This window comes from Choloepus didactylus, chromosome 2, assembly GCF_015220235.1.
Source record: "Choloepus didactylus isolate mChoDid1 chromosome 2, mChoDid1.pri, whole genome shotgun sequence".
NCBI classification, from domain to species: domain Eukaryota; kingdom Metazoa; phylum Chordata; class Mammalia; order Pilosa; family Megalonychidae; genus Choloepus; species Choloepus didactylus.
The window spans coordinates 11,787,902-11,812,970 of NC_051308.1; the positions used below are offsets into that span (position 1 = coordinate 11,787,902).

At 40.2% G+C, this 25,069-nt stretch overlaps 1 protein-coding gene across 3 annotated transcripts in view; it reads left to right on the plus strand.

The window, feature by feature from the left end:
* The window catches only part of TULP4 (TUB like protein 4), a 336,350-nt gene that overhangs the window by 281,322 nt on the left and 29,959 nt on the right, over positions 1–25,069 (plus strand). For all 3 annotated transcript variants that reach the window (XM_037820591.1, XM_037820601.1, XM_037820610.1), the window contains one exon: positions 14,537–14,703. In XM_037820591.1, the coding sequence (XP_037676519.1) occupies positions 14,537–14,703 (167 nt within the window). The remainder of the gene's footprint in view (positions 1–14,536; positions 14,704–25,069) is intronic.

Sequence of the window (25,069 nt, forward strand, 5' to 3'; positions counted from 1 at the left end):
TCATTTGAAATGTTCTTTTATTGTATGTTTGTTTTCTTTTTAACTTTTTTTTCATACAGTTGATTTAAAAAAGAAGAGAAAGTTAAAAAAAAAAAAAAGAAAGAAAAACAAGGAAAAAAAAAGATGTAGTGCCCCCTTGAGGAGCCTGTGAAGAATGCAGGGGTATTGGCCTACCCCACCTCGATGGTTGCTAACATGACCACAGACATAGGGGACTGGTGGTTTGATGGGTTGAGCCCTCTACCATAAGTTTTACCCTTGGGAAGACGGTTGCTGCAAAGGAGAGGCTAGGCCTCCCTATGGTTGTGCCTAAGAGCCTCCTCCCGAATGCCTCTTTGTTGCTCAGATGTGGCCCTCTCTCTCTACCTAAGCCAACTTGAAAGGTGAAATCACTGTCCTCCCCCCTGCGTGGGATCAGACACCCAGGGGAGTGAATCTCCCTGGCAACGTGGAATATGACTCCCGGGGAGGAATGTAGACCCGGCATCGTGGGACGGAGAACATCTTCTTGACCAAAAGGGGGATGTGAAAGGAAATGAAAGAAGCTTCAGTGGCAGAGAGATTCCAAAAGGAGCCGAGAGGTCACTCTGGTGGGCACTCTTACACACAATTTAGACAACCCTTTTTAGGTTCTAAAGAATTGGGGTAGCTGGTGGTGGATACCTGAAACTATCAAACTACAACCCAGAACCCATGAATCTCGAAGAGAGTTGTATAAAAATGTAGCTTATGAGGGGTGACAATGGGATTGGGAAAGCCATAAGGACCACACTCCACTTGGTCTAGTTTATGGATGGATGAGTAGAAAAATAGGGGAAGGAAACAAACAGACAAAGGTACCCAGTGTTCTTTTTTACTTCAATTGCTCTTTTTCACTCTAATTATTATTCTTGTTATTTTTGTGTGTGTGCTAATGAAGGTGTCAGGGATTGATTTAGGTGATGAATGTACAACTATGTAATGGTGCTGTAAACAATCGAAAGTACGATTTGTTTTGTATGACTGCGTGGTATGTGAATATATCTCAATAAAATGAAGAAAAAAAAAAAGAAAAACAATTCTATCTCTTCGGGTTGAATGGTACAATGTAGAAAGTTTTTAAAATTCACTTCTGGGGCTTCCTCTGGTCCTTGATGTTAAAGGACCTACTCTAATCTGAATGAGAAGGTGGGAATTTCAGAGGGGCAATTGGGAGACAAGCCTGGACCGTTAGGACAACATATTGCTGTCATTCCAAAGTGACCATCAGTCCAGAGTAGTATTGCTGTGTGCTGCTTCTTTCATGCCTGAGTTAGTCAGGAATCACAGTGGGATGAAGAATCAAGTATGGTTGGCAGTAATATATCATACCTGTCTTCACACCCCCTTGTGCTTATTATGAATTCTATTTTTAAATTACAGAATTTTTTAGAAGCACGTGATATACTCTCTTTTGGGTAACCCATTCTGCTGTTTTAAATCTGTGATTGTAAGGAATTCTTTAGTGTCTGAACTCCAAAGGGACATGAACTAGGTAGAAGTCCTTCTTTAAGCACACATAGACCCCATTAGGAACTGAGGTTTTTTTGTGGTGACAAATTAAGTTAACTTCCTTGTTCTTTTCTCCCTCTTTTGCGTGTTGTCTTTTTTGGAGCTAACATAAGGCTGGTCATTCTAAATTTTCCCATGTATTTAGTAATCTAAGCTTGATTTTTATCCTTCAAAAACTGTTTTCTCAAATCTTTCAACTAAGTTTAATTTCCTTGGAACTTGTCTCTGGTTCTGGAGTCCCAGAGTTTGTCCTCTGCCAAATATCCAGTCAGGGTTGAAAATAATATTATCACCCAGTTACTTTTTATTCTTTATATGGGGAATTAAAAATTTTTTTCACCATCTTGTTTATGGAAACTTTTTTTTTTAATTCCTGGATGTGTTATTTTTTACTACGTCTATCAAAGATTATTGTATTTGAGCATCATGTCTAATACATTCCCTCCAAATGTGCATCAGAGGACTAGTAATGCATGTTGGGTGATGTGGGAAGATGTGGTCCAGAATAGCCCTCCCAAAGGTGACATTTTTTGACTTGAGTTTATCCTATAAATTCGGGCAAATTTAGCATTCTAGTCAACAATTTCTTTTACTAACCTAAAAATGTCTTCACTTATTTATATTCATGCAGGGAACTGCTTTTGCACTGAGTTGTCCTAATTTAAGAAAGTTAGATTAAACTGAAGTGTCACACATTAGGTGCTACATGTGGGAAATTTTTCCCTTTCTGTACCAGAACAATTATAATAATGCATTGTTACATGGAGTGTGAACAACTGTGTGTTGTTGCCACTGCTTGATGAGCTCTGTTTATCAGTACTGGGAAGAGATAACCAGAATGCTGTCAGGGTGGCATGAGGCAGCAATTGCTGCCTACAGTTAGCTACCTTATTATGGAGAAGTCAGTCACTCTGTCATCCTCTTAGTCTTCCTCTGTTATTGTCTCAAAGAAATATCAGAGAACTTCACTGAGGGATGGTGACTCATGATGTTCTTTAGTTTATCATCAACACTGTAATTTATGTCATGTGTAAAAGAACTTAGAGTTCCATATAGCTCATCGTCCCCATGACCAGCCTTCTTCCCCACCTGTCAAACTTCATTTTCCTTGCAGAGATTCATGTGCAGGGGGCTGGGAGGAGGGATTAATTTTGTTTTGCAGTTGATCGCCTTGCAAAAACAATCTGCTGAATAACCCAGCTTTGGGGACTTCTGTTTATCACACAGTAAACAGTGAATTGATTCACCTCGTTTGGCATTTTTACACTTTGTCGTGACTTTTACCTTTCTTGGGGAAAAATGATTCAGTCATGAGTTCTGAAATTCTCTGACTAAGCCCTTGAATCTCTCAGTGGTAGAACAAGCTTTCAAAGGCACTTCTTATTTCACCCTACATTTGCCTTAAAATAAAAGCATTCATGAGAGATTCCAAATGGAGTCGAGAGGTCACTCTGGTGGACATTCTTATGCACTATATAGATAATACCTCTTAGGCTTTAAGTAAATACCTGAAACTACCAAACTCCAACCCAGCAGTCTGGACACCTGAAGACAATCATATAATAATGTAGATTACAAGGGATGACAGCGTGATTGTGAAGACTTTGTGGATCACACCCCCTTTATCTAGTGTATGGATGAGTGGAGGAATGGGGATAAAAACTAAAGGACAAATGGGGTGGGATGGGGGGATGATTTGGGTGTTTTTTTTCACTTTTATTTTTTATTCTTGTTCTGGTTCTTTCTGGTGTAAGGAAAATGTTCAGAGACAGATTGTGGTGATGAACACATAACTATGTTATCATACTGTGGACAGTGGATTATATATCATGGATGATTGTATGGTGTGTGAATGTATTTCAATAAAACTGAATTTAATTAAAAAAATGTAAAAAGAAAAAAAAAAGTCAGATATGTCGGTACTCAACAATTTAAGTTGTTATATTGCAGTACTCTTTCTTTAATGCCATCTAATACTAGGCAATGACACAAGATATGTTAAAATCATTAAACTTTTTAATCATAAAAAAAATAAAAAAATAAAAGCATTCAAACTGCTGGGTTTCGTTCATTTGTTTCTTTCTTTGTTTTATAGAAATGTCTCTTTTTATTATCCCTCTGAGAACATCAAGAGGGAGCTTTTGAGGCAGAGTGGTTTTTGACAATGATACAATGCCTTCTCCTCCTGCAGTTTGGGCTCCTAGAGCCTTGTCCCACTTGTCCTTATTGACTACATCCATATTGTTTTCAGGAGTTCAAATGCTCACTAAAAAAAACTCGTATTAAAAAAAATGTCCTACCAGTTAGTCTACTATCACACACCTTGTTAATTGTTTCCCCTTGTCTCTCTCTCTGTACACTACACAAATAAGTCTCTGTAATGACTAATAAAAAGGGAAACCATTAACACAGAATCAAATGGGTGAGGGATTGAGTAACCTCAGACTCCCAACCGGGAGCTCCCTTTATCTGTGTTGTTTGGTAAGAGGACTGGTTTTCCCTGAGAGCTTGGCTGCCCCTTTTTGACCCAGCACAAAGGGTGTCTTGTTAACACAAAAGAACCAGATTTTCTCCTTGCTGACCACTCATAAAGTGTTGGCCCTCCAGGCTTTTACCAAAAAAATCCATAAAATTGACTGACTGAAGTAGAGTAGTGTGATTCTGCTAATTTTCTGCATGAGAAACATTTGAGAGACCAAAACTCCACACACAACCTAAAATCATTGAGGAAAAATGGGTGCTTCAGGAGGATGGGGCGCTCCCCTGTCCCCAGGTGAGACGCATTAGCGACTCCATGAGAGATTCAGGAAAGATGAAAAGAGAACTATTGAAGGAAAAACAGTCCATTCCCTCTAGGCTTATTCTAAATCAATTGTTGAGAGATTCAAACAAATAAAATTACTACTGCAATATTGAGCAAAGATATTGGGAATTTTTTTTTTAATAAGAAAGACAGTGATAGCATACAAAAAATTCTGAGAAAAAATGTTCTGTTCTGACCACGTTTAGCCTCTGTACCCTTCTCCTCTTCATCAGAATAGCATCTAGAAATTGAATATTTGCTTTTTCTTTCATTCCTTTCTAATTTATGAAATTTTAGACTCAATTTTAGACTCAATTTCTGAAATTTAGACCCTAGGAATTCAGCCCCTGTAGAGTAAGTACCCTGGTTGACGTTGAACAAGTAAAGGTTATTCTTTCTTAATCCCATTCCCGAATTCTTTGCGTCGTCGGGGTTTGAGGAGACACTGTTCCCCTGCTGTCTCCTGTGTCCATCACGAGGATCAGGAGGTTGATGCTAAATGTCATTGGAGCCCACATCTGTCGCTGTCCCTTGATGCCCCAGTCCTGTCATCACCAGAACAGGAAATGGCATTATTCTTACAGAATTTATTCTTTTTTTTTTTTATCATCATTTTATTGAGATATATTCACATACCACGCAGTCATACAAAACAAATCGTACTTTCGATTCTTTACAGCACCATTACATAGTTGTACATTCATCACCTAAATCAATCCCTGACACCTTCATTAGCACACACACAAAAATAACAAGAATAATAATTAGAGTAAAAAAGAGCAATTGAAGTAAAAAAGAACACTGGATACCTTTGTCTGTTTGTTTCCTTCCCCTATTTTTCTACTCATCCATCCATAAACTAGACAGAGTGGAGTGTGGTCCTTATGGCTTTCCCAATCCCCTTGTCACCCCTCATAAGCTACATTTTTATACAACTGTCTTCGAGATTCATGGGTTCTGGGTTGTAGTTTGATAGTTTCAGGTATCCACCACCAGCTACCCCAATTCTTTAGAACCTAAAAAGGGTTGTCTAAAGTGTGCGTAAGAGTGCCCTCCAGAGTGACCTCTCGGCTCGTTTTGGAATCTCTCTGCCACTGAAGCTTATTTCATTTCCTTCACATCCCCCTTTTGGTCAAGAAGATGTTCTCCGTCCACGATGCCGGGTCTACATTCCTCCCAAGGAGTCATGTTCTACGTTGCCAGGGAGATTCACTCCCCTGGGTGTCTGATCCCACGTAGGGGGGCAGGGCAGTGATTTCACCTTTCAAGTTGGCTTAGCTAGAGAGAGAGCGCCACATCTGAGCAACAAAGAGGCATTCGGGAGGAGGCTCTTAGGCACAGTTATAGGGAGGCCTAGCCTCTCTCCGCAGCAACCGTCTTCCCAAGGGTAAAACCCATGGCAGAGGGCTCAACCCATCAAACCACCAGTCCCCTATGTCTGTGGTCATGTTAGCAACCATGGAGGTGGGTTAGGCGAATACCTCTGCACTCTCCACAGGCTCCTCAAGGGGGCACTAGATCTTTTTTTTTTTCCTTGTTTTTCTTTCTTTTTTTTTTTTTTAACTTTCCCTTCTTTTTTAAAACAACTGTATGAAAAAAAAAGTTAAAAAGAAAACAAACATACAATAAAACAACATTTCAAAGAGACCATAACAAGGGAATAAGAAAAAGACAACTAACCTAAGATAACTGCTTAACTTCCAACATGTTCCTACTTTACCCCAAGAAAGTTACATAATATAGCAACATTTCTGTGAACTTGTTCCTACTATATCCATCAGAATTTAACAGACCATAGTCATTTCTGGGCATCCCCAGAACGTTAAATAGCTTATCTGTTCTTGGATTATTGTTCCCCCTTCCTTTATTACTCTCTACTGCTAGTTCCCCTACATTCTACATTATAAACCATTTGTTTTACATTTTTCAAAGTTCACATTAGTGGTAGCATGTAATATTTCTCTTTTTGTGCCTGGGTTATTTCGCTCAGCATTATGTCTTCAAGGTTCATCCATGTTGTCATATGTTTCACCAGATCGTTCCTTCTTACTGCCGCGTAGTATTCCATCGTGTGTATATACCACATTTTATTTATCCACTCATCTGTTGAAGGACATTTGGGTTGTTTCCATCTCTTGGCAATTGTGAATAATGCTGCTATGAACATTGGCGTGCAGATATCTGTTCGTGTCACTGCTTTCCGATCTTCCGGGTATATACCGAGAAGTGCAATCGCTGGATCGAATGGTAACTGTATATCTAGTTTTCTAAGGAACTGCCAGACTGACTTCCAGAGTGGCTGAACCATTATACAGTCCCACCAACAATGAATAAGAGTTCCAATTTCTCCACATCCCCTCCAGCATTTGTAGTTTCCTGTTTGTTTAATGGCAGCCATTCTAACCGGTGTCAGATGGTATCTCATTGTGGTTTTAATTTGCATCTCTCTAATAGCTAGTGAAGCTGAACATTTTTTCATGTGTTTCTTGGCCATTTGTATTTCCTCTTCAGAGAACTGTCTTTTCATATCTTTTGCCCATTTTATAATTGGGCTGTCTGTACTATTGTCATTGAGTTGTAGGATTTCTTTGTATATGCAAGATATCAGTCTTTTCTCAGATACATGGTTTCCAAAAATTTTTTCCCATTGAGTTGGCTGCCTCTTACCTTTTTGAGAAATTCCTTTGAGGTGCAGAAACTTCTAAGCTTGAGGAGTTCCCATTTATCTATTTTCTCTTTTGTTGCTTGTGCTTTGGGTGTAAAGTCTAGGAAGTGGCCGCCTAATACAAGGTCTTGAAGATGTTTTCCTACATTATCTTCTAGGAGTTTTATGGTACTTTCTTTTATATTGAGATCTTTGGTCCATTTTGAGTTAATTTTTGTGTAGGGGGTGAGGTAGGGGTCCTCTTTCATTCTTTTGGATATGGATATCCAACTCTCCCAGCCCCATTTGTTGAAAAGACCATTATGGCTCAGTTCAGTGACTTTGGGGGCCTTATCAAAGATCAGTCGGCCATAGATCTGAGGGTCTATCTCTGAATTCTCAATTCGATTCCATTGATCTATATGTCTATCTTTGTGCCAGTACCGTGCTGTTTTGGCAACTGTGGCTTTATAATAAGCTTCAAAGTCAGGGAGTGTTAAGTCCTCCCAGTTCGTTTTTCTTTTTTAGAGTGTCTTTAGCAATTCGAGGCATCTTCCCTTTCCAAATAAATTTGATAACTAGCTTTTCCAAGTCTGCAAAGTAGGTTGTTGGAATTTTGATTGGGATTGCATTGAATCTGTAGATGAGTTTGGGTAGAATTGACATCTTAATGACATTTAGCCTTCCTATCCATGAACATGGAATATTTTTCCATCTTTTAAGGTCCCCTTCTATTTCTTTTAGTAGAGTTATGTAGTTTTCTTTGTATAGGTCTTTTACATCTTTGGTTAAGTTTATTCCTAGGTACTTGATTTTTTTAGTTGCTATTGAAAATGGTATCTTTTTCTTGAGTGTCTCTTCAGTTTGTTCATTTCTAGCATATAGAAACATTACTGACTTATGTGCATTAATCTTGTATCCCGCTACTTTGCTAAATTTGTTTGTTAGCTCTAGTAGGTGTATCGTCGATTTCTCAGGGTTTTCTAGATATAAGATCATATCATCTGCAAACAATGACAGTTTTACTTCTTCTTTTCCAATTTGGATGCCTTTTATTTCTTTGTCTTGCCGGATTGCCCTGGCTAGCACTTCCAGCACAATGTTGAATAACAGTGGTGAGAGCGGGCATCCTTGTCTTGTTCCTGATCTTAGAGGGAAGGCTTTCAGTCTCTCACCATTGAGTACTATGCTGGCTGTGGGTTTTTCATATATGCTCTTTATCATGTTGAGGAAGTTTCCTTCAATTCCTACCTTTTGAAGTGTTTTTATCAAAAAGGGATGTTGGATTTTGTCAAATGCTTTTTCAGCATCTATTGAGATGATCAATTGATTTTTCCCTTTCGAGTTTTTAATGTGTTGTAATACATTGATTGTTTTTCTTATGTTGAACCATCCTTGCATGCCTGGAATGAACCCCACTTGGTCATGGTGTATGATTTTTTTAATGTGTCTTTGGATTCGATTTGCAAGTATTTTGTTGAGGATTTTTGCATCTATATTCATTAGGGAGATTGGCCGGTAGTTTTCCTTTTTTGTAGCATCTTTGCCTGGTTTTGGTATTAGATTGATGTTAGCCTCATAAAATGAGTTAGGTAGTGTTCCCTTTTCTTCAATGTTTTGAAAGAGTTTGAGTAAGATTGGTGTCAGTTCTTTCTGGAAAGTTTGGTAGAATTCCCCTGTGAAGCCATCTGGCCCTGGGCATTTATTTGTGGGAAGATTTTTGATGACTGATTGGATCTCTTTGCTTGTGATGGGTTGGTTGAGGTCTTCTATTTCTTCTCTGGTCAGTCTAGGTTGTTCATATGTTTCCAGGAAATTGTCCATTTCTTCTACATTGTCCAGTTTGTTGCCATACAGTTGTTCATAATATCCTCTTATAATTTTTTTAATTTCTTCAGGATCTGCAGTTATGTCACCTTTTTCATTCATTATTTTGTTTATATGGGTCTTCTCTCTTTTTGATTTTGTCAGTCTAGCTAGGGGCTTGTCAATCTTGTTGATCTTCTCAAAGAACCAACTTTTGGTGATATTTATCCTCTCTATTGTTTTTTTGTTCTCTGTGTCATTTATTTCTGCTTTAATCCTTGTTATTTCTTTTCTTCTACTTGGTTTAGGATTAGTTTGCTGTTCACTTTCTAGCTTCTTCAGTTGATCCATTAGTTCTTTGATTTTGGCTCTTTCTTCCTTTTTAATATATGCGTTTAGTGCTATAAATTTCCCCCTTAGCACTGCTTTTGCTGCATCCCATAGATTTTGGTATGTTGTGTTCTCATTTTCATTCGTCTCTATATATTTAGCAATTTCTCTTGCTATTTCTTCTTTAACCCACTGATTGTTTAGGAGTGTGTTGTTTAACCTCCAGGTATTTGTGAATTTTCTAAGTCTCTGATGGTTATTGACTTCTAATTGTATTCCATTGTGGTCAGAGAATGTGCTTTGAATAATTTCATCTTTTTAAATTTATTGAGGCTTGTTTTATGTCCCAGCATATGATCTATTCTGGAGAAAGTTCCATGAGCACTAGAAAAGTATGTGTATCCTGTTGATTTGGGATGTAATGTCCTGTATATGTCTGTTAAATCTAATTCATTTATCAGATTGTTTAGGTTTTCAATTTCCTTATTGGTCTTCTGTCTGGTTGATCTATCTATAGGAGAGAGTGATGTGTTGAAGTCTCCCACAATTATTGTGGAAACATCAATTGCTTCCTTTAGTTTTGCCAGGGTTTCTCTCATGTATTTTGTGGCACCTTGATTGGGTGCATAGACATTTACGATTGTTATTTCGTCTTGCTGAATTGCCCCTTTTATTAGTATGTAGTGGCCTTCTTTGTCTCTCAAAACATCCCTGCATTTGAAGTCTATTTTATCTGAGATTAATATTGCTACACCTGCTTTCTTTTGGCTGTAGCTTGCATGAAATATTTTTTTCCATCCTTTCACTTTCAGTTTCTTTGTGTCCCTGTGTCTAAGATGAGTCTCTTGTATGCAACATATTGATGGTTCATTTTTTTTGATCCATTCTGCAAATCTATATCTTTTAATTGGGGAGTTTAATCCATTTACATTCAACGTTATGACCGTGAAGGCATTTCTTGAATCAGCCATCTTATCCTTTGGTTTATGTTTGTCATATTTTTCCCCTCTGTCTATTAATATCCTTTGTTGTACCCATACCGAATCTCTTTAGTACTGAACCTTTCTCCAAGTCTGTCTGTCCTTTCTTTGTTTCTCTGTCTGTAGGGCTCCCTTTAGTATCTCCAGTAGGGCAGGTCTCTTGTTAGCAAATTCTCTCAGCATTTGTTTGTCTGTGAAAAATTAAAGCTCTCCCTCAAATTTGAAGGAGAGCTTTGCTGGATAAAGTATTCTTGGCTGGAAATTTTTCTCACTCAGAATTTTAAATATATCTTGCCACTGCCTTCTCGCCTCCATGGTGGCTGCTGAGTAGTCACTACTTAGTCTTATACTGTTTCCTTTGTATGTGGTGAATTGCTTTTCTCTTGCTGCTTTCAGAACTTGCTCCTTCTCTTCTGTGTTTGACAGTGTGATCAGAATATGTCTCGGAGTGGATTTATTTGGATTTATTCTATTTGGAGTTCGCTGAGCATTTATGATTTGTGTATTTATGTTGTTTAGAAGATTTGGGAAGTTTTCCCCAACAATTTCTTTGAATACTCTTCCTAGACTTTTACCCTTTTCTTCCCCTTCTGAGACACCAATGAGTCTTATATTTGGATGTTTCATATTATCTATCATATCCCTGAGGTCCATTTCGATTTTTTCAATTTTTTTCCCTATTCTTTCTTTTATGCTTTCATTTTCCATTCTGTCATCTTCCAGGTCACTGATTTGTTGTTCAACTTCCTCTAGTCTTGTAGTATGAGTGTCCAGAGTCTTTTTAATTTGGTCAACAGTTTCTTTAATTTCCATAAGATCATCCATTTTTTTATTTAGTCTTGCAGTGTCTTCTTTATGCTCTTCTAGAGTCTTCTTGATTTCCTTTATATCCCGTACTATGGTCTCATTGTTCATCTTTAGTTCTTTGAGTAGCTGCTCTAGGTGCTGTGTCTCTGCTGGTGTTTTGATTTGGGTGCTTGGGCTTGGGTTATCCATATCGTCTGGTTTTTTCATATGCTTTATAATTTTCTGTTGTTTTTGGCCTCGTGGCATTTGCTGAACTTGATAGGGTTCTTTTAGGGTTTGTAGACCTATTGAAGTCCTTATCTCTAATTTATCAGATCTACAGCTTCGTGGAGTACACTTTCTCTAACTAACCAGCAGGTGGCGTCCACGAGCCACCTGTTCTCCACAAGCCAGTTCTCCCCTGCTTAGCCTTTTTGGTGAGTGGGGGAGTGAGTCTTGTGGGGCCCAATTGGTATACCAAGCTTGCATGTGTAGTTGGTGTTGCCTGCCCTGTATATGGGGCGTGTTTCTGGGCAGTCGGGGAGGGGGGGTGGCCCTAACAATCAAATGTCCCTGGTGATCCTAGAGTTTTAAAGCTGCTGCAATAGTCTAATCCTTCAGTTCAGTCCTGCCACAGTTTGTCTCTGCCACTGACCCACAAGTCCTTGGTATTGGCGTATGGCTCCTGAGACTTGCAAGTGGGCCCCTCTTCCAGGCTGTGCACCCCGGGTCCTCTGTTGAGGGATGACTGTGCTGTGTCACAGGTGAGTGCCGTCCCCCCAGGGCAGTTCTGGGCTGCTGGGCTTTGTAGGGAGGCTCCCAGTCTGCTCAAATGATGGCTGAGTGGGGCTTTGTTAATTCACACTGCTCCACATTCTCAACTCTGGGACAATCAGCTGAGGTTGCAGGGAAGGCTAATGTCCACGCCCAGTTTTGTGGTGTGTGCCTGTTATTTGAAGCACTTCCGTCACACTGGGTTGTTTGGGGCAGCTCTGGGCTATGGGGCTGGCGATGAGCAGGAGTGTTTCCTGTCCACCAGGATGATGGCTGTGAGCAGACACCCCCCTTTTCCTGGGAAGCCGTGGTGTTTAGTGAATTTTCTCAGCCACTGGATTATTGCCTTTTGTCTCAGAGCTCTCCCAGTTCTGCTCCTGACTTGACACGCCCAAATTGAAAGTCTTTGAAGCTTTCTGTATTGGGCTTCTTAGAGTAATTGTTTTAGAAAAAGAAAAAAGGATTAAAAAAAAAAAAAAGAAAAAAAGAAAAAAAAAGGGCCCTCCTCAGAGATCTAATGGGTTATTGAAATGCTAATAGACAGAGCAACCAGGGCCATTAAGGAAAGGTCCACAGGGCAGAGAGATCAGCTTTTCTTCGGGATTTGCATATGCGCCTCAAGGCCTGAGCTCCGCCCTTCCCCTTTCTGTGTTCACCAGAACTCCAAAAATCCTCTGCTTTTATTTTGGAGTTTTTTGTGTTGTTTTTTTTTTTCTATGCCTGTCTCCTCTCTGCTGGGCTGGCTGCTCTCAGATTCTCTGGTGTCTGGTCTCAGTCTATCTATGGTTGGAGTTTGGATCAGTAGAATGAGTTTCCGATAAGGGCTGCCACTGCAGTTCTCCCTTCTCCTTCCCGGAGCTGACAGCCCCTCCTCCCACGGGACTGAGCCTGGCAGGGAGGGGCGCGGGTCCCCTGGCCGCAAAAACTTACAGATTTCGCTGATCTCAGCAGTTCGACATTTTCATGAGTGTTGTATGAAGTATGCCCAAAGACAGATTGCTCTGTGGTATCCAGTCCACGCAGTTCCTGGCTTTCTACCTTCTTTCCTGGAGGAGTAACTAAAACACAGCTCACCAGTCTGCCATCTTGCCCCGCCTCCCAGAATTTATTCTTTTTAAAAGAGCAACTTGTTGTAGACTACAGTGGCCTCAATTTAACTTTCTAATTGCATTAAAGTAATCCCTGAAAGTTTGCTCATGAATTTTTGGAATCAGTCTTAACCTTGGCTAAATACAACCCACTTAGTAAACAGAATGCCCTTGAGGGCTCAGAGTTTTTCTTTTATTCTTTGAACAACCACTGAACGGTTTGCGTAGCTCGGTCAGCCATGAAGGATTGGGAAAAAACATCTTGTAACAAAATGGGAACAATTTTTTTTTTTAATAAGAGAATGGAACAGTTATTCACATACCTGCTAAACAGAAGGGAGAAGCCTTGGCAACTTAGTGCTATCCTCTTTATTCTACAATGTTTCAGTGATATTTCCACATTTTAAGCATTTAGAACTCATCTTCTTTGTTGTCTCTTTGCCTGCTAGAGTTAGTTGCTTCTCCATTGATTTTCCTGTGTATCTAAAGCTACCATCCAGAAAAGGCAGTTTCAACATTATTGTCATTATCAGGTTTTTCACTAGGTAGATTAGAACACATTTTAGTATAAGCCCAAACTTCTGGCTTCCCCCTCCCAATTTTTAAAAAGTATTATTCACTAGGATACTTACTTGATTCTTTTCAGTTATTTTTCATTTCCTGGTTTGTACTTAACCTCATTCATATCCTTTTAGTAAAATAAAAAAAGGAAGAAAAACATTTTTATTGATGTTTCACTAAACGTCACATTATTGACATTTTTCATTTGTGTTTTTACTTATCTGCTTTAGCTCAGCCCTCTGTTACCTTTTTCTTGCTAGTTTCTGCTCTGTTGCTAACTTGACAAGAAAGCTCTTGATTCCCTGGGTCTAGAGAACAGTCTTGTCCTAGAGAATGCTCTCCAGTTCTCGTAGGAAATAAAAGAACATCTGTGACCTCAGAACACACTGGTATTTACTTCCAGGTCATCATTGAACATGGGTAAGACAGGGGTGTTGTGACAATTTACGATCTGGTAGCTCCCAGGAGCCACGAAATTCTACTCCTGGCTCTGAAATACCTTCTGAGTGAACACCTTCTTTAAATTCAATCTCACCTCCACAAAGTGGGCCACTTAGTCCTAGATTTCAGGGATCTCTGTGTAAACCATATCTGGTTCATGTTATTTTGTTGAAAAATATGCCACAAATCTCATATGTACTAACACCTTGTTTAGTATTCTTTCCTAAGCCACCGCAATATTATGAAATGTTGAGTAAAAATCAGTTCCTCCATATGCCTGTATGTCCTTGATCTGAACTTTATCGGCCCAAGGGTGCACAAAAATCAAATAAATCTAAACCTAGGCTTTGTTTTTGGTTTACCTTTTACTCCTAGCATTACAGACTCTTTGAGTCATCTCAGAGAATGGGGAACATAGCAGTGGGAAAAGCACTTACATGATGTTCAGTCATGTAGTTTTTATCTTACCTGCTCTTTATGAAAAAGAGTGTTCTACTTTTTATGGAAATGCTATTGGAGATAGATACTGAACATGCTGACATTATCATACCAGGGTTTGTGTTTAAGGAACTGCAATCTCCTTTCCTGTAATAAACACCTGTTTTTAAATGTTTGTATTGTCTTCAGAGAAATGGGTAGTTATTGTCTTCCCTGAGCAAAGGGAAAGAGTTACAACTGTCTTTTCTTAGCATCTCTATTTTTTTTAAACTACTAAGATAAATGATTGCATTGCTAAGGGGGAGTTCAGGGCAGCCGTATCCCCTTGTTAACCACTTCTTCTTTGTGATTTCAGAGGTGGTGGCCCAGTGGTGCACCCAGGGAGACTTGCTGGCAGTTGCTGGCATGGAGCGACAAAGCCAGCTGGGTGAACTTCCCAATGGTCCTCTTCTGAAGAGTGCCCTGGTCAAGTTCTATAATGTCCGTGGGGAACACATCTTCACACTGGATACGCTCGTGCAGGTAAGGGCACGCTTGAGGTACACGTAGACGTTTCCGTCATTGTAACTGCTTTCAGTAAGTGGCATCTGTGTCCTAGGATCCTTGCACTCTCCATTAAATATGCTTGGATTGGTTATACCCCTTATAATTATCTTTAATAAACTTTATTCTACTCTTTTGACTTTAATTTAATTACATTGTATACACCAGGAGAAATAAGGCAAAAAAGAAGTTTTGGCCTTTGAAACAGAATTCTTTATTCTATTCCCTAGCCAAATGCATGGGCAGTGAGTAGGTTGGTGTTTATCATTAGTCTGAATTAGATACCAGAAAATTCCAGAAGTAAGTTCATTCATTCGAGTCTCTAGCAAACATATGTTGAGGGCCTCCTATATGTGTGGCACTTAGCTCTGACTGCTAGTGTTTCAGGTATGAGGAAAGAAGACAAGATCCCTATCTCCTGGGAGCTCAGAGGCTACTGAAGGAAGATAGACAAATAGTTACACATAAATGCTTTAAGTTTTGAAGTAGAAATCTTTGCCAGGTGCTGTGATCACTTGGAGGAAAGGAGTCTTCTACCTGCTGTTCATGGAAATTTTTCCGTCTCTGCCTGGGCTCTCTTCTTATCTCACTCAGCACTCTTTAGAGAATTTCAGCCACCCCTATAGCTTTAATTACTGTCCCTATAAAGGTCTGAAGCATAGGAAAAAGATCTGGCTATACCCAGCTGCTTACTACACATCTCCATTTCACTGTCTCACAAGCATTTCAAACCTCAAATATTCCACCTTGCAAATGTGCTCCCCCTTTAGAATGTGGCATCATTATCTCAGTTGTTCATCCTTAACTCTGTCCTCTTGATGATTCCTATATCCATTGAATCTTGGAGATGTTACCTCCTAGATATTTCAGTGCCTACATCGACGACCATCTCCTAGTTCAAGCTTTCATCATCTCACCTGGAATGCTTAAGCCTCTCCCTCCCCTTCTAAACCAATGTTCATTGTGCAGCCAGAGGATTAAGTCCAAAATTTCCTGTGTACTTCACATAGACCTCTAAAAACTGACCATACACCCTCTCCACCCCATCCTCCTCTGATCCTGCCATTCTGGATTTTTCAGGTCATTGGATGTGCCACACACTAGCTCTCTTCCAGGCTTTCTGCTGCGCTGCTCTCCCACACTTCACTTGACCAGCTCCAGTGTGTCTTTGCTTGTGTTTGACCATAAACATCACTTCTACAGAGGGCTCTTCTGATTTCCCTGGCTGTTAAATTATATTGACTCCTGTTCTTACATTTTTGGTAATGCTCATCAAACTTGTAATTAATCATTGAAGGTCTGTTTGTAAGGTCATGAAGAGCAGGGTCCTTGTCCATCCTGTTTGTTGTTGTATCCACAATGCCTTACACATAATAGGCATTCAATAAACTTTTATCAAGATATTATGAATGAAAAAGCCACTTAAAAAACCAGCAGCCCACATGCAAAGTGCTAGGTCTAAAGCTACATTAGAATGTTTCATAGGGCAATTTTGCTACTTCATGAGCTAAGGAAATACATTAAAGAGAAACTGAATTTACTCCTTTTTGGAGTCCTGCACACTCAGCCAAAATAATAAGCACAATATCTAGCAGTGTTTTTGTTTGGAGCATTTACCATTCCATAACCCAGCACCATCATACCATATCGGAAGGTTTCCACTCAGCATGTCAGTCTTTCTTAAACTCCTCAGTGGCTTCCCCCTGCAAACCCTCACAAGACCCTACAAGCTGTCTGCCCTGCCTTCCCTCAGCCTCATCCAACGTAATCTCTCTCTTGTTCTCCAAGCACTAGCCAGGCTGGCCTCCTTATTGCCATCTTCAAGGCCTTTCCCTTGCCAACTCATCTGCCTAGACTCCTCCTCCCTGGCTTTGCTCAAAACTGACTCCTCTTCAAACGTTCAGGCCTTAGCTCATCTCTTCTCCTAGGAGAGGCCTCCATGGCACTCCCTCTAAAGTACTCTACTCCCTCAGAGTTACTGTCTACTCTAGTGTGCTGTTTCTGTCACAGCACTTATCATCATCTGAAATGCTGTTATCATTTGTTTACTTGTTTCATCCCACTGGGATGCGAGGGACATGAGTACAGCAGCCTCAGATGTCCTCCCCACCTGTGACTCAGGGGCTTGGGCTGTGCCTGGCGTGGGTTAGACTCTCAGTAAACACTGGCCAAATGAGTGGATAAACCTTCTTTCTAGGCATTGCCGTGGTAAGTTAAGCAATCCTTGGGGGTCTGATAACTTAAAATCATTTGCCATTTGTATTATTATCTCTTCATTTCTTGAGCTGCCGGCAATCATCATAACATGATTTCTAAAAAACAAAACAATAAATAACATTTTGAAATAGAATATAGCCTGACTAAAGTATAGACATGATAGGAAATAAGATTGGAAAAGTGCTTTGGGACCAGATTGGGTCAGTACTTGAATCTTTTATTAAGGTGTTTAGAATTAATTTGCTTTTCTGTTTTATTTTGTATTTTTGATTTGTGATCAAGGATGAGGCAGAGCAGGGCTTTTGGAAGATAAATTTGGCAGCACTTTTGTCCTAATGTCAGCCAAAAGGAATGAGGGAGAAAACAAGGACAGTGAAAACAGAGTGACGGAGACAGGATTCAGAGATCCATTAGAGACTTGGCTTTGTGTCACCCAAGAAGATGAAGGTGCCAGTACCAGTAAAATCAGGGTATCAGAAGCCCTAGAGAGGTGCCCAGATCTCATGTCTGAATGGAGATACGTAGAAGGCAGTTGGCATGTGGGTCTGTGACTCAGGTAGGAAGTTGGGATTAAAGATAAAGATTTGGAGTCGTCAGCCTAGAAGCCATAGTTGGAGAAATAAGATTGGATAAAAGCCAAGGGAATAAATGGAGGAAAAGGGGAAATGAGGAAAGGGCCAAGTATAGAACTTTAGGTGGTCAGATAAGAGCCTTCATTTAACAAGCAGCAGAAGGAAGAGAGAACTAAAAGAGGAGTATCATAGCAAACCAGTGAAGGAGAGTATGCCCAGCAAGAAGAAAACAGTTGAGTGTAGACATGAGAAAAGTAGATTTAGAGGTTAGAAGTTTGGTAGAGTGGTTTCAGTAGAATAATAGCAATGGAAATGATATTGCAGAAGTTTGGTCAGTGTTTATTGAACCTATCTATTATGTGCCAAGCATTGTTCTCTGTGGTGGAGGAATAGCTGTGGAAGACAAGACAGAATTAGAGACTAAGCAGCTAGTGAAGCATGCTGGCAGTAAGTGTAGACTACTGTTTGAAAAGGCTTTCAGTGAAAGGAAGAAGGGCTCATGGTAACCTGAGATGGGGAGACATGACCATGTTTATAAGCAAATAATAAGACTTTGGGAGAGAAAGAAAAAGTAAGGAACAAAAGAACAGCGTGGAGCAAGGACCCAGTGCAGGTTGGCAGGTATGGGTTTGAGAGGAATGGGAGGTTAATCTAGAAACCATGTGCAGGTAGGAGAGATTGTGGGAAGAGCCAAAGAATTTTTAAGGAAAGGAGGGACCTGAAGCAGACCTTGTAGGACAACATCAATACTCTCCAAAAACTAAAGGACAGAGATTAAAAGCACAGTGAAAATTGGGCATTGGTGCCGTGGGGAATATGATAAGGAAGCCATTTGAGATCATAAGCTGAGTTAAAGTCATACCCGAAGCTGAATAGCATGACTTCAAAGTGAGTCAACACTGTCCATGCCTTCTCTACAATGCCCAGAGTCAGAAGATAACGTAGTTAATCCAGATCAGCACAATTTAGGAATTGGAAAGGTGTGGTACAGCAGAATGACAAAAAATAGAAGGAATCTAGGGAGCCACTAAGGATGCTGTGGAAATGGCCAGCCATGCATACTGAGAGGCATAGGCCTCATGACTTGAGACTGGGAAATATAAAGTAATGAAAAGGCATGTTCAAGAGAAAGTGTTAAAAACAAGATGGGAAGTGTGGCTGAGTGGGAAATTCAAATTCCTGTTTTAGAAGCCAAGTAGTTGTAAGTGATGAAGCCATTCCAGGGAAGCTGAAACCATTAGCATTAGGCTAGTGTGTGTGGCAGGATCAGCATAGGCACCAGAGACCCTGTGGATTTGGGACTGAAGGAGCGATTGCCTTGTTTACCGTTGTGACCCTTCTGCCATCACATTGCCTGGAATGTAGTACATGCTAGTAAACATTTGTTCATTGGATGGATGCATGGACAGTTGTCAACTAGCCATTCTTTGGTTCTTTCTGTTGTAGTCTGGGGTATGGCTGGCTGTGGGGAGACCAGGTGAGTCCTCTGGCATTAAAGAGATCTGACACCTCAGCTGGCTGGATAGCCAGTCCTCAGCCAGGGCCAGAAGCAACCAGAGAACTGGGCTTTAGGCGGCCTCATTTTCCCTGTCTTGGGCCAGTATAGTTGGTTTTTACCTTTTTCGTTTTCTCTTGATTTTAATTCTGCTTGAATAGCTTATTTTTAATATGCAAAGGTCACCATGCTTTTTAGTCCTCTTAAAATTTGGGGAGGACTCCATTCAACTCAGTGCTGTATACAAAAATAGGAATATAGTGAGACAGCTTTCAATTCCAGTAAAAAATAAACTCCCTCATTTCAGTCAGTCCTATGCTCCAACTCAACCCCTCGGAGCAGCCTTCTCTGCCCCCCTCAGTCTGAAATGACCCCCTTAGTCTTTCTCTAGCCCCTTATTCTACTCAGTTTTTACTTCACAGCCCTTCTTACTACCTGCCATTGTATTATGGCAGAATGATTAAGATCTTTATCTCCTTCCCACGCTTCTCCCTTCTAGAAGGTATGAAGACAGGGAACTTTTACTTTATTTGATGTTGATCCCCTAATACCTTGAGTGTATCTAGCCTATTGTATACATGTAACAAATATTCACTAAATGACTCATTGATGCCTCAATCGTTGAATAAATGATTCAATGTAGGCATAGCATGTATTGTTTAATGTGGCAGGAGATATGGCTAGGGAGGTATTTATCATGCTTTCATATGCCATAGTAAGGAGTCAACACTAAACATTGACTAATACATTCCATATTGTTGTAGCAAGGTAGAGAAACTAGCTTCCACTCCTTTTCAGTAGCTCGGCATCAGGCTTCTAGAAAGTGAGATACTTGAGAGGAACAATTTGACTGTGCATTAGCCACCTTACCACCAAATCTTCATTATGAATAATGCATCCTCTTCAGCTGAGTAATACCTCTCAATCAACTGACAAAAGCACTAGATTTCCACCATACTATCACTCCTTGAAACACAGTTCATTTTCTTGCCCTTTTGCCTCAGATTTAGATGCACACATTATGTGAGCTTCCCTACGCAAATTAAGACTTAGATGTCATCAACTTCACAGTTCTAGGCATTGGTTCTAAAAATAGTCATTTTGTACAATATGAGAAAGAGACTAAGTCCACAAATTTACAACTGCTTTTTTCCCTAGCAGACAGCAGCTGTTCAAACAAAAATATTAATCTGTGGGAGTTGTGCCTGTGTGTGCCCTGTAAGGTTTCTTGCAGTTGAACATTTGGTCTTTTCTCTTCTGCAGTGGGAGATAGGAGGGAAATTCCCAGGAAGAAAGGGTACTGAGTGTGGGGGATAGGTGGGAATTTCCCAGGAAGAAAGGGTACTGTAGACAAACAGGCAGTGGATGCCTGAACCCAGAGGACAGAGCTACAGAAATAATGATTGCAAGGCCCCTAAATCAAGCTTGGCTTTAGTAGCCATCCCACATCCCCGTCTGCAACCATGTGCAGTTACCTTTCTTCCAACTCATGTTCTTTCTGAAACTCAACAGAACAGTCATAGTGAGGGCTCTGTAAGCTGGAATCCTGGTAAACAAACAGGGAAAATTAGCACCAGCGAGGAAATGCGATTTTTAAAAACTGAGATGACAGATTATAAAGGTTTTTCTCTGGACTTATAGAATGTAAAGGAATCTTGAGAAGTTGTGGTTCTATTGTCTAACTTAATTAATGCAATAATTTTCCCTACAACGATACCTCAGAATCTTCAGAGAAGAGGGGCAACTCTTACTATCTGTAAATTCTTCCTCATTTTTCTAACATAGCCTTAAAAATTATTACAACAAAGGTACCAGCATTTAATTTATTTTGCTTTTTTTTTTTACCTCTATGGAGTATATGCTGTAAAAACAAAATTAGCAGGTTTTCCTCCCATTGCAGAAGTAAACTGTCTCTGACTTGGCCAGGTGAGTGAGTACTATACCCTAAATTTCTTTTCTCCTGGTATCTAGTTTTCAATTCTTTCATCTTTTAAGTCCTTTCACTGCTACTTGGCTGAGAATTCTAAGTTTTCCTCACCAATGTGTGATACACAGTGTACAGTCCTCCCTCACCTTTAACATATGCTCACTTACTGCAGTCTCATCTTTATCTCACAGTACTACTTGCCTAATTTATCTCTGCTTTTGGGCCCCCATGACCTGTAGATTATGAATCATGCAGGCCATTACCCATTTGCCGTTTATGCAGCCTGTTTTCCTTTTGTCCATTTGCTTTTTCTATAGACATGTCCTTCGGTTCATTTCTGAGTAAAATAGCCTTGACTGAACAGATTAAGAGGGAATTTGGGCTCATTACTTTATTCATGATTGATACAAAATTAAATTTTTCAGTGGGATATTATGCATTCTTTATACTATTGTCTGAAAATACACTGAAGAGAGAGGCAGCACTTTGTAGTAACAGCGCTAGCTGTGGAGTTAGACAGGTATGGGTGAGAATCCTAGCCCTTTCCTTTATTAGTTACATAGTCTCTCTTAGCTTCCTATGTTAAATAGAAATAATCATACCTGTATGGTGGAGTTGTGAGGATTAAATGAGATAATGTGTGCGAAGGCTTAATGTGCCTCTGGAATGTGTAGTTTTAAGAAATGGTGGTTGTCATTTTTGTCTTGATGGGTAGTAATTATAAATGTAAAAGTAACAGGATTTTCATCCAGTTTGGAAGTCTGTGGAAAAGGCTTAAGTTCCTTAGTACAGAGATATAAGAGATACAAACTTATTTATCATAATGATAGTTTTATATGAGACCTTCCCAGAGCATGTAATCAACTGTTTTACAGAGATTGTTATTGTGACAAGCAGAACTAGGAGTGGGGGTGGAGGCAGGGGGCGGGAGGATAGGTGTCAAGGTATTCCCTGCATTGCTATGTCAGGTGGAATGGAAAGTTGGAGGAAAGAAGTGTCTGGCATTTCTGGTGTTGCAGCCAGTTCTCACCAGTCAGGCTGTGCTGTTTCAAAACTGTCCCTCATTATTTGAGGGACAGATAATGTGAGTTGTAAATATTATCTTGTCAGGCTCAGGGGTAAGGAGGTACATCTTTAAGATTAAATTAATAGAACCTCCGTCCCTAACCTTCAGTTCTGGAGTTTAATAATTATACCAGAGAAATGGTGTGTGTGTGTGTGTGTGTGTGTGGAGTTTAATAATTATACCAGAGAAATGGTGTGTGTGTGTGTGTGTGTGTGTGTGTGTGTGTGTGTGTGTGTTGGTCTCCCTTGTCTTCAGCAGTGATTATGCCTTTCTCTAAATTAACAGGCCCCTCTAAGGGTCTACCCCCTGGGTGGGATCCTCTTTTAAGGAGACCCATCCTAGAAGCTACAGAAGCCCCCAACTTGAGTTCAGGCTCCACAGCCCATGGACAGGGGTCCCTCTTCCTTTGGGCTGCAACTTTGGTCCCACCTGTGGCTACCAGCTCACTGTGATGGAAGTGGAAGATAAATTATATTCAACTTTGCATTTTGTTTTGAAGTTGAAATCAGCATTACCCCGGAGGCCATTTTACAGGAGTGTCTTCCTCTGTTCCTTTTATCTTGACGTTTGTCACTAAACTATTGTAAAAATTATATTCCTATTTATTATTCATATAAAATATCTGGTATCTCCACTTCTGATCTTTGAAATCCCTCAAGACCTCATTAAATTAGAACTCCATCTGTCTGGATTGAAACAAACCAATTCTCTGCTGCTTCACCATCATAACCCTCCGCTACTTTCTTCTTTGGCTGACCTTATTTAGATGGTATCCATGAGTGCTTAATGTTTTCAGTGCAGGAAGTTTCTGACTTGCATGTTTGGATTTCAGTCTGCCTTTGAGATAGGCCATCACAGGATGGCTGTTTTCCCCTCTTTCTCTCCCCTTTTCAGATAGGTTTCTACTTTCTTTTTCTGCCTCATCAGCCCCAATGACGACTGAGAATTACAGTGATTTAATATCTGTGTGCTGTAACCTGTGAGAAGTCACAGAGCATTTCACATCTATCATCTCCTTTAATCTTCACAATGCTCCCATTTTACTTATGAGGAAGTGGAAGACTTCCAGGGGTTATGTAATAGTCCCCAGGTAACACAGCTGGTGAGTGATGGAGCTGAGCCGGAAACCAGATTCCAGACCCAAATCCATTGCTGAGTTCCCTCTAAAATGCTGTCTGTCAGGACAGAAGGGAAAGACCATCTGGTTTACCTTCTCACCTCCTCCCAAGCCACGGGAAATGACTCTGGTTATTTGAAGCCATAAGAGTCTCAGATATAGTGCCAGAGCTTCAGTAAGGAATATAGGTTACCGTACCTCAAACTGATTGTGTCCCTGGTTAGAAATGTTGTTCCAGGCATACCTCATTTTATTGCGCTTCATGGACATTGAGTATGTTACAAATTGAAGGTTTGTGGCAACCCTGCGTCGAGTAAGTCTGTTGGCAACATTTTTCTAATAGCATGTTCTTGCTTCATGTCTCTGGGTCATATTTTAGCAATTCTCACAATATTTCAAAATTTTTCTTTGGTATTGTATCTGTTATGGTGATCTGTGCTAAGTGATTTTTGATGTTACTGTTGTAATTGTGAGTGAGCCATGATCCATGCCCATATAAAACGGCAAACTTAATCAGTAAATGTTTGTGTTCCAACCAGCCCTGTCTCTCACCCTCTTCTTGGACCTCCCTATTCCCTGAAACAGAATAATATTAAAATTAGGCCAATTAATAACCCTACAGTGGCCTCTAAGTGTTCAAATGAAGGGAAGAGTTGCACCTCTCTCACTTTAAATCAGAAGCTAGAAATGATTAAGCTTAATGAGGAAGGCATGTTAAAAGCCAAGATTGTCCGAAAGCTAGGCCTCTTATGCCAAACAGCCAAGTTGTGAATGCAAGGGAAAAGTTCTTGAAGGAAATTAAAAAGTGCTACTCCAGTGAACACATGCATAATAAGAAAGCAAAACAGCCTTATTGCTCATATGGAGAAAGTTTTAGTGGTCTGGATAGAAAATCAAACCAGCCACAACATTCCCTGAAGCCAAAGCCTAATTTAGAGCAAGGCCGTAACAGTGTTCAATTTTTGGAAGGCTAAGAGAGTTGAGTAAGCTGCAGAAAAAAAGTTTGAAGCTAGCAGGGATTTGTTCATGAAGTTTAAGGAAAGAAACTGTATCCATAACATGAACGTGCAAGATGAAGCAGAAAGTACTAAGGTGGAAGCTGCAGCAAGTTATCCAGAAGATCTAGCTAAACTAATTGATGAAGGTTGCTGCAATAAATGACAGATTTTCAGTGTGGACAAGACAAGCCTTCTGTTGGAAGAAGATGCCATCTAAGGGATTCATAGCTAGAGAGGAGAAGTCGATACCTGGCTTCAAAGCTTCAAAAGGACAGGCTATGGCCCTGGTAGTAAAGGATTGAAAATGCCTACTTGACCAAAAGAGGGAGAAAAGAAAGGTAACAAGCTGAGGTCACAGTGGCTGAGAGATCCCAAATAGAGTCGAGAGGATATCCTGGAGGTTTCTCTTATGCAAGCTCCAGCTAGACATCCCAAATGGCCACAGCATGCCATGCCCTTACCAAAAGTAGTCCCCAAATACCTAGGTCCCTACCTGAGATTCTGTAAAAGCTTCACTCACCAAGTTTTATCTCTCAGAAACTTAAATCTACCAGAATGTTTCTACGCCAGACAAGTCCTAAAACCTAGAGGCAGTAGCCTCTTTAAGAACAACAGTCAGATGCAGCCCCCTTCCCCATATTGTCTACACCCCCTTTCAATAGGAACAAGTTAGGTGCTCATGGCCTATTAGACACCCCTGAAGATAGAGAAAGAGATTGAGTGAGAGGAAGGGGTAGTAACAAGCAAGATGAGATGTAACAAAGGTCTATGAATACTGAAACTTTATATAAATATATATGTTTTTAGAAGCTGGAGTGTTGGAATAGCTGGGAGGAGGTAAATGACATGGTGGAACTGTAACCCGTAACAGTTTTTGAAATTACCTCTATAACTGCTTGTTGAGCTGTATGTTGAAAGTTAACATCTTTCTGTATGTATGTTATATTTTACAG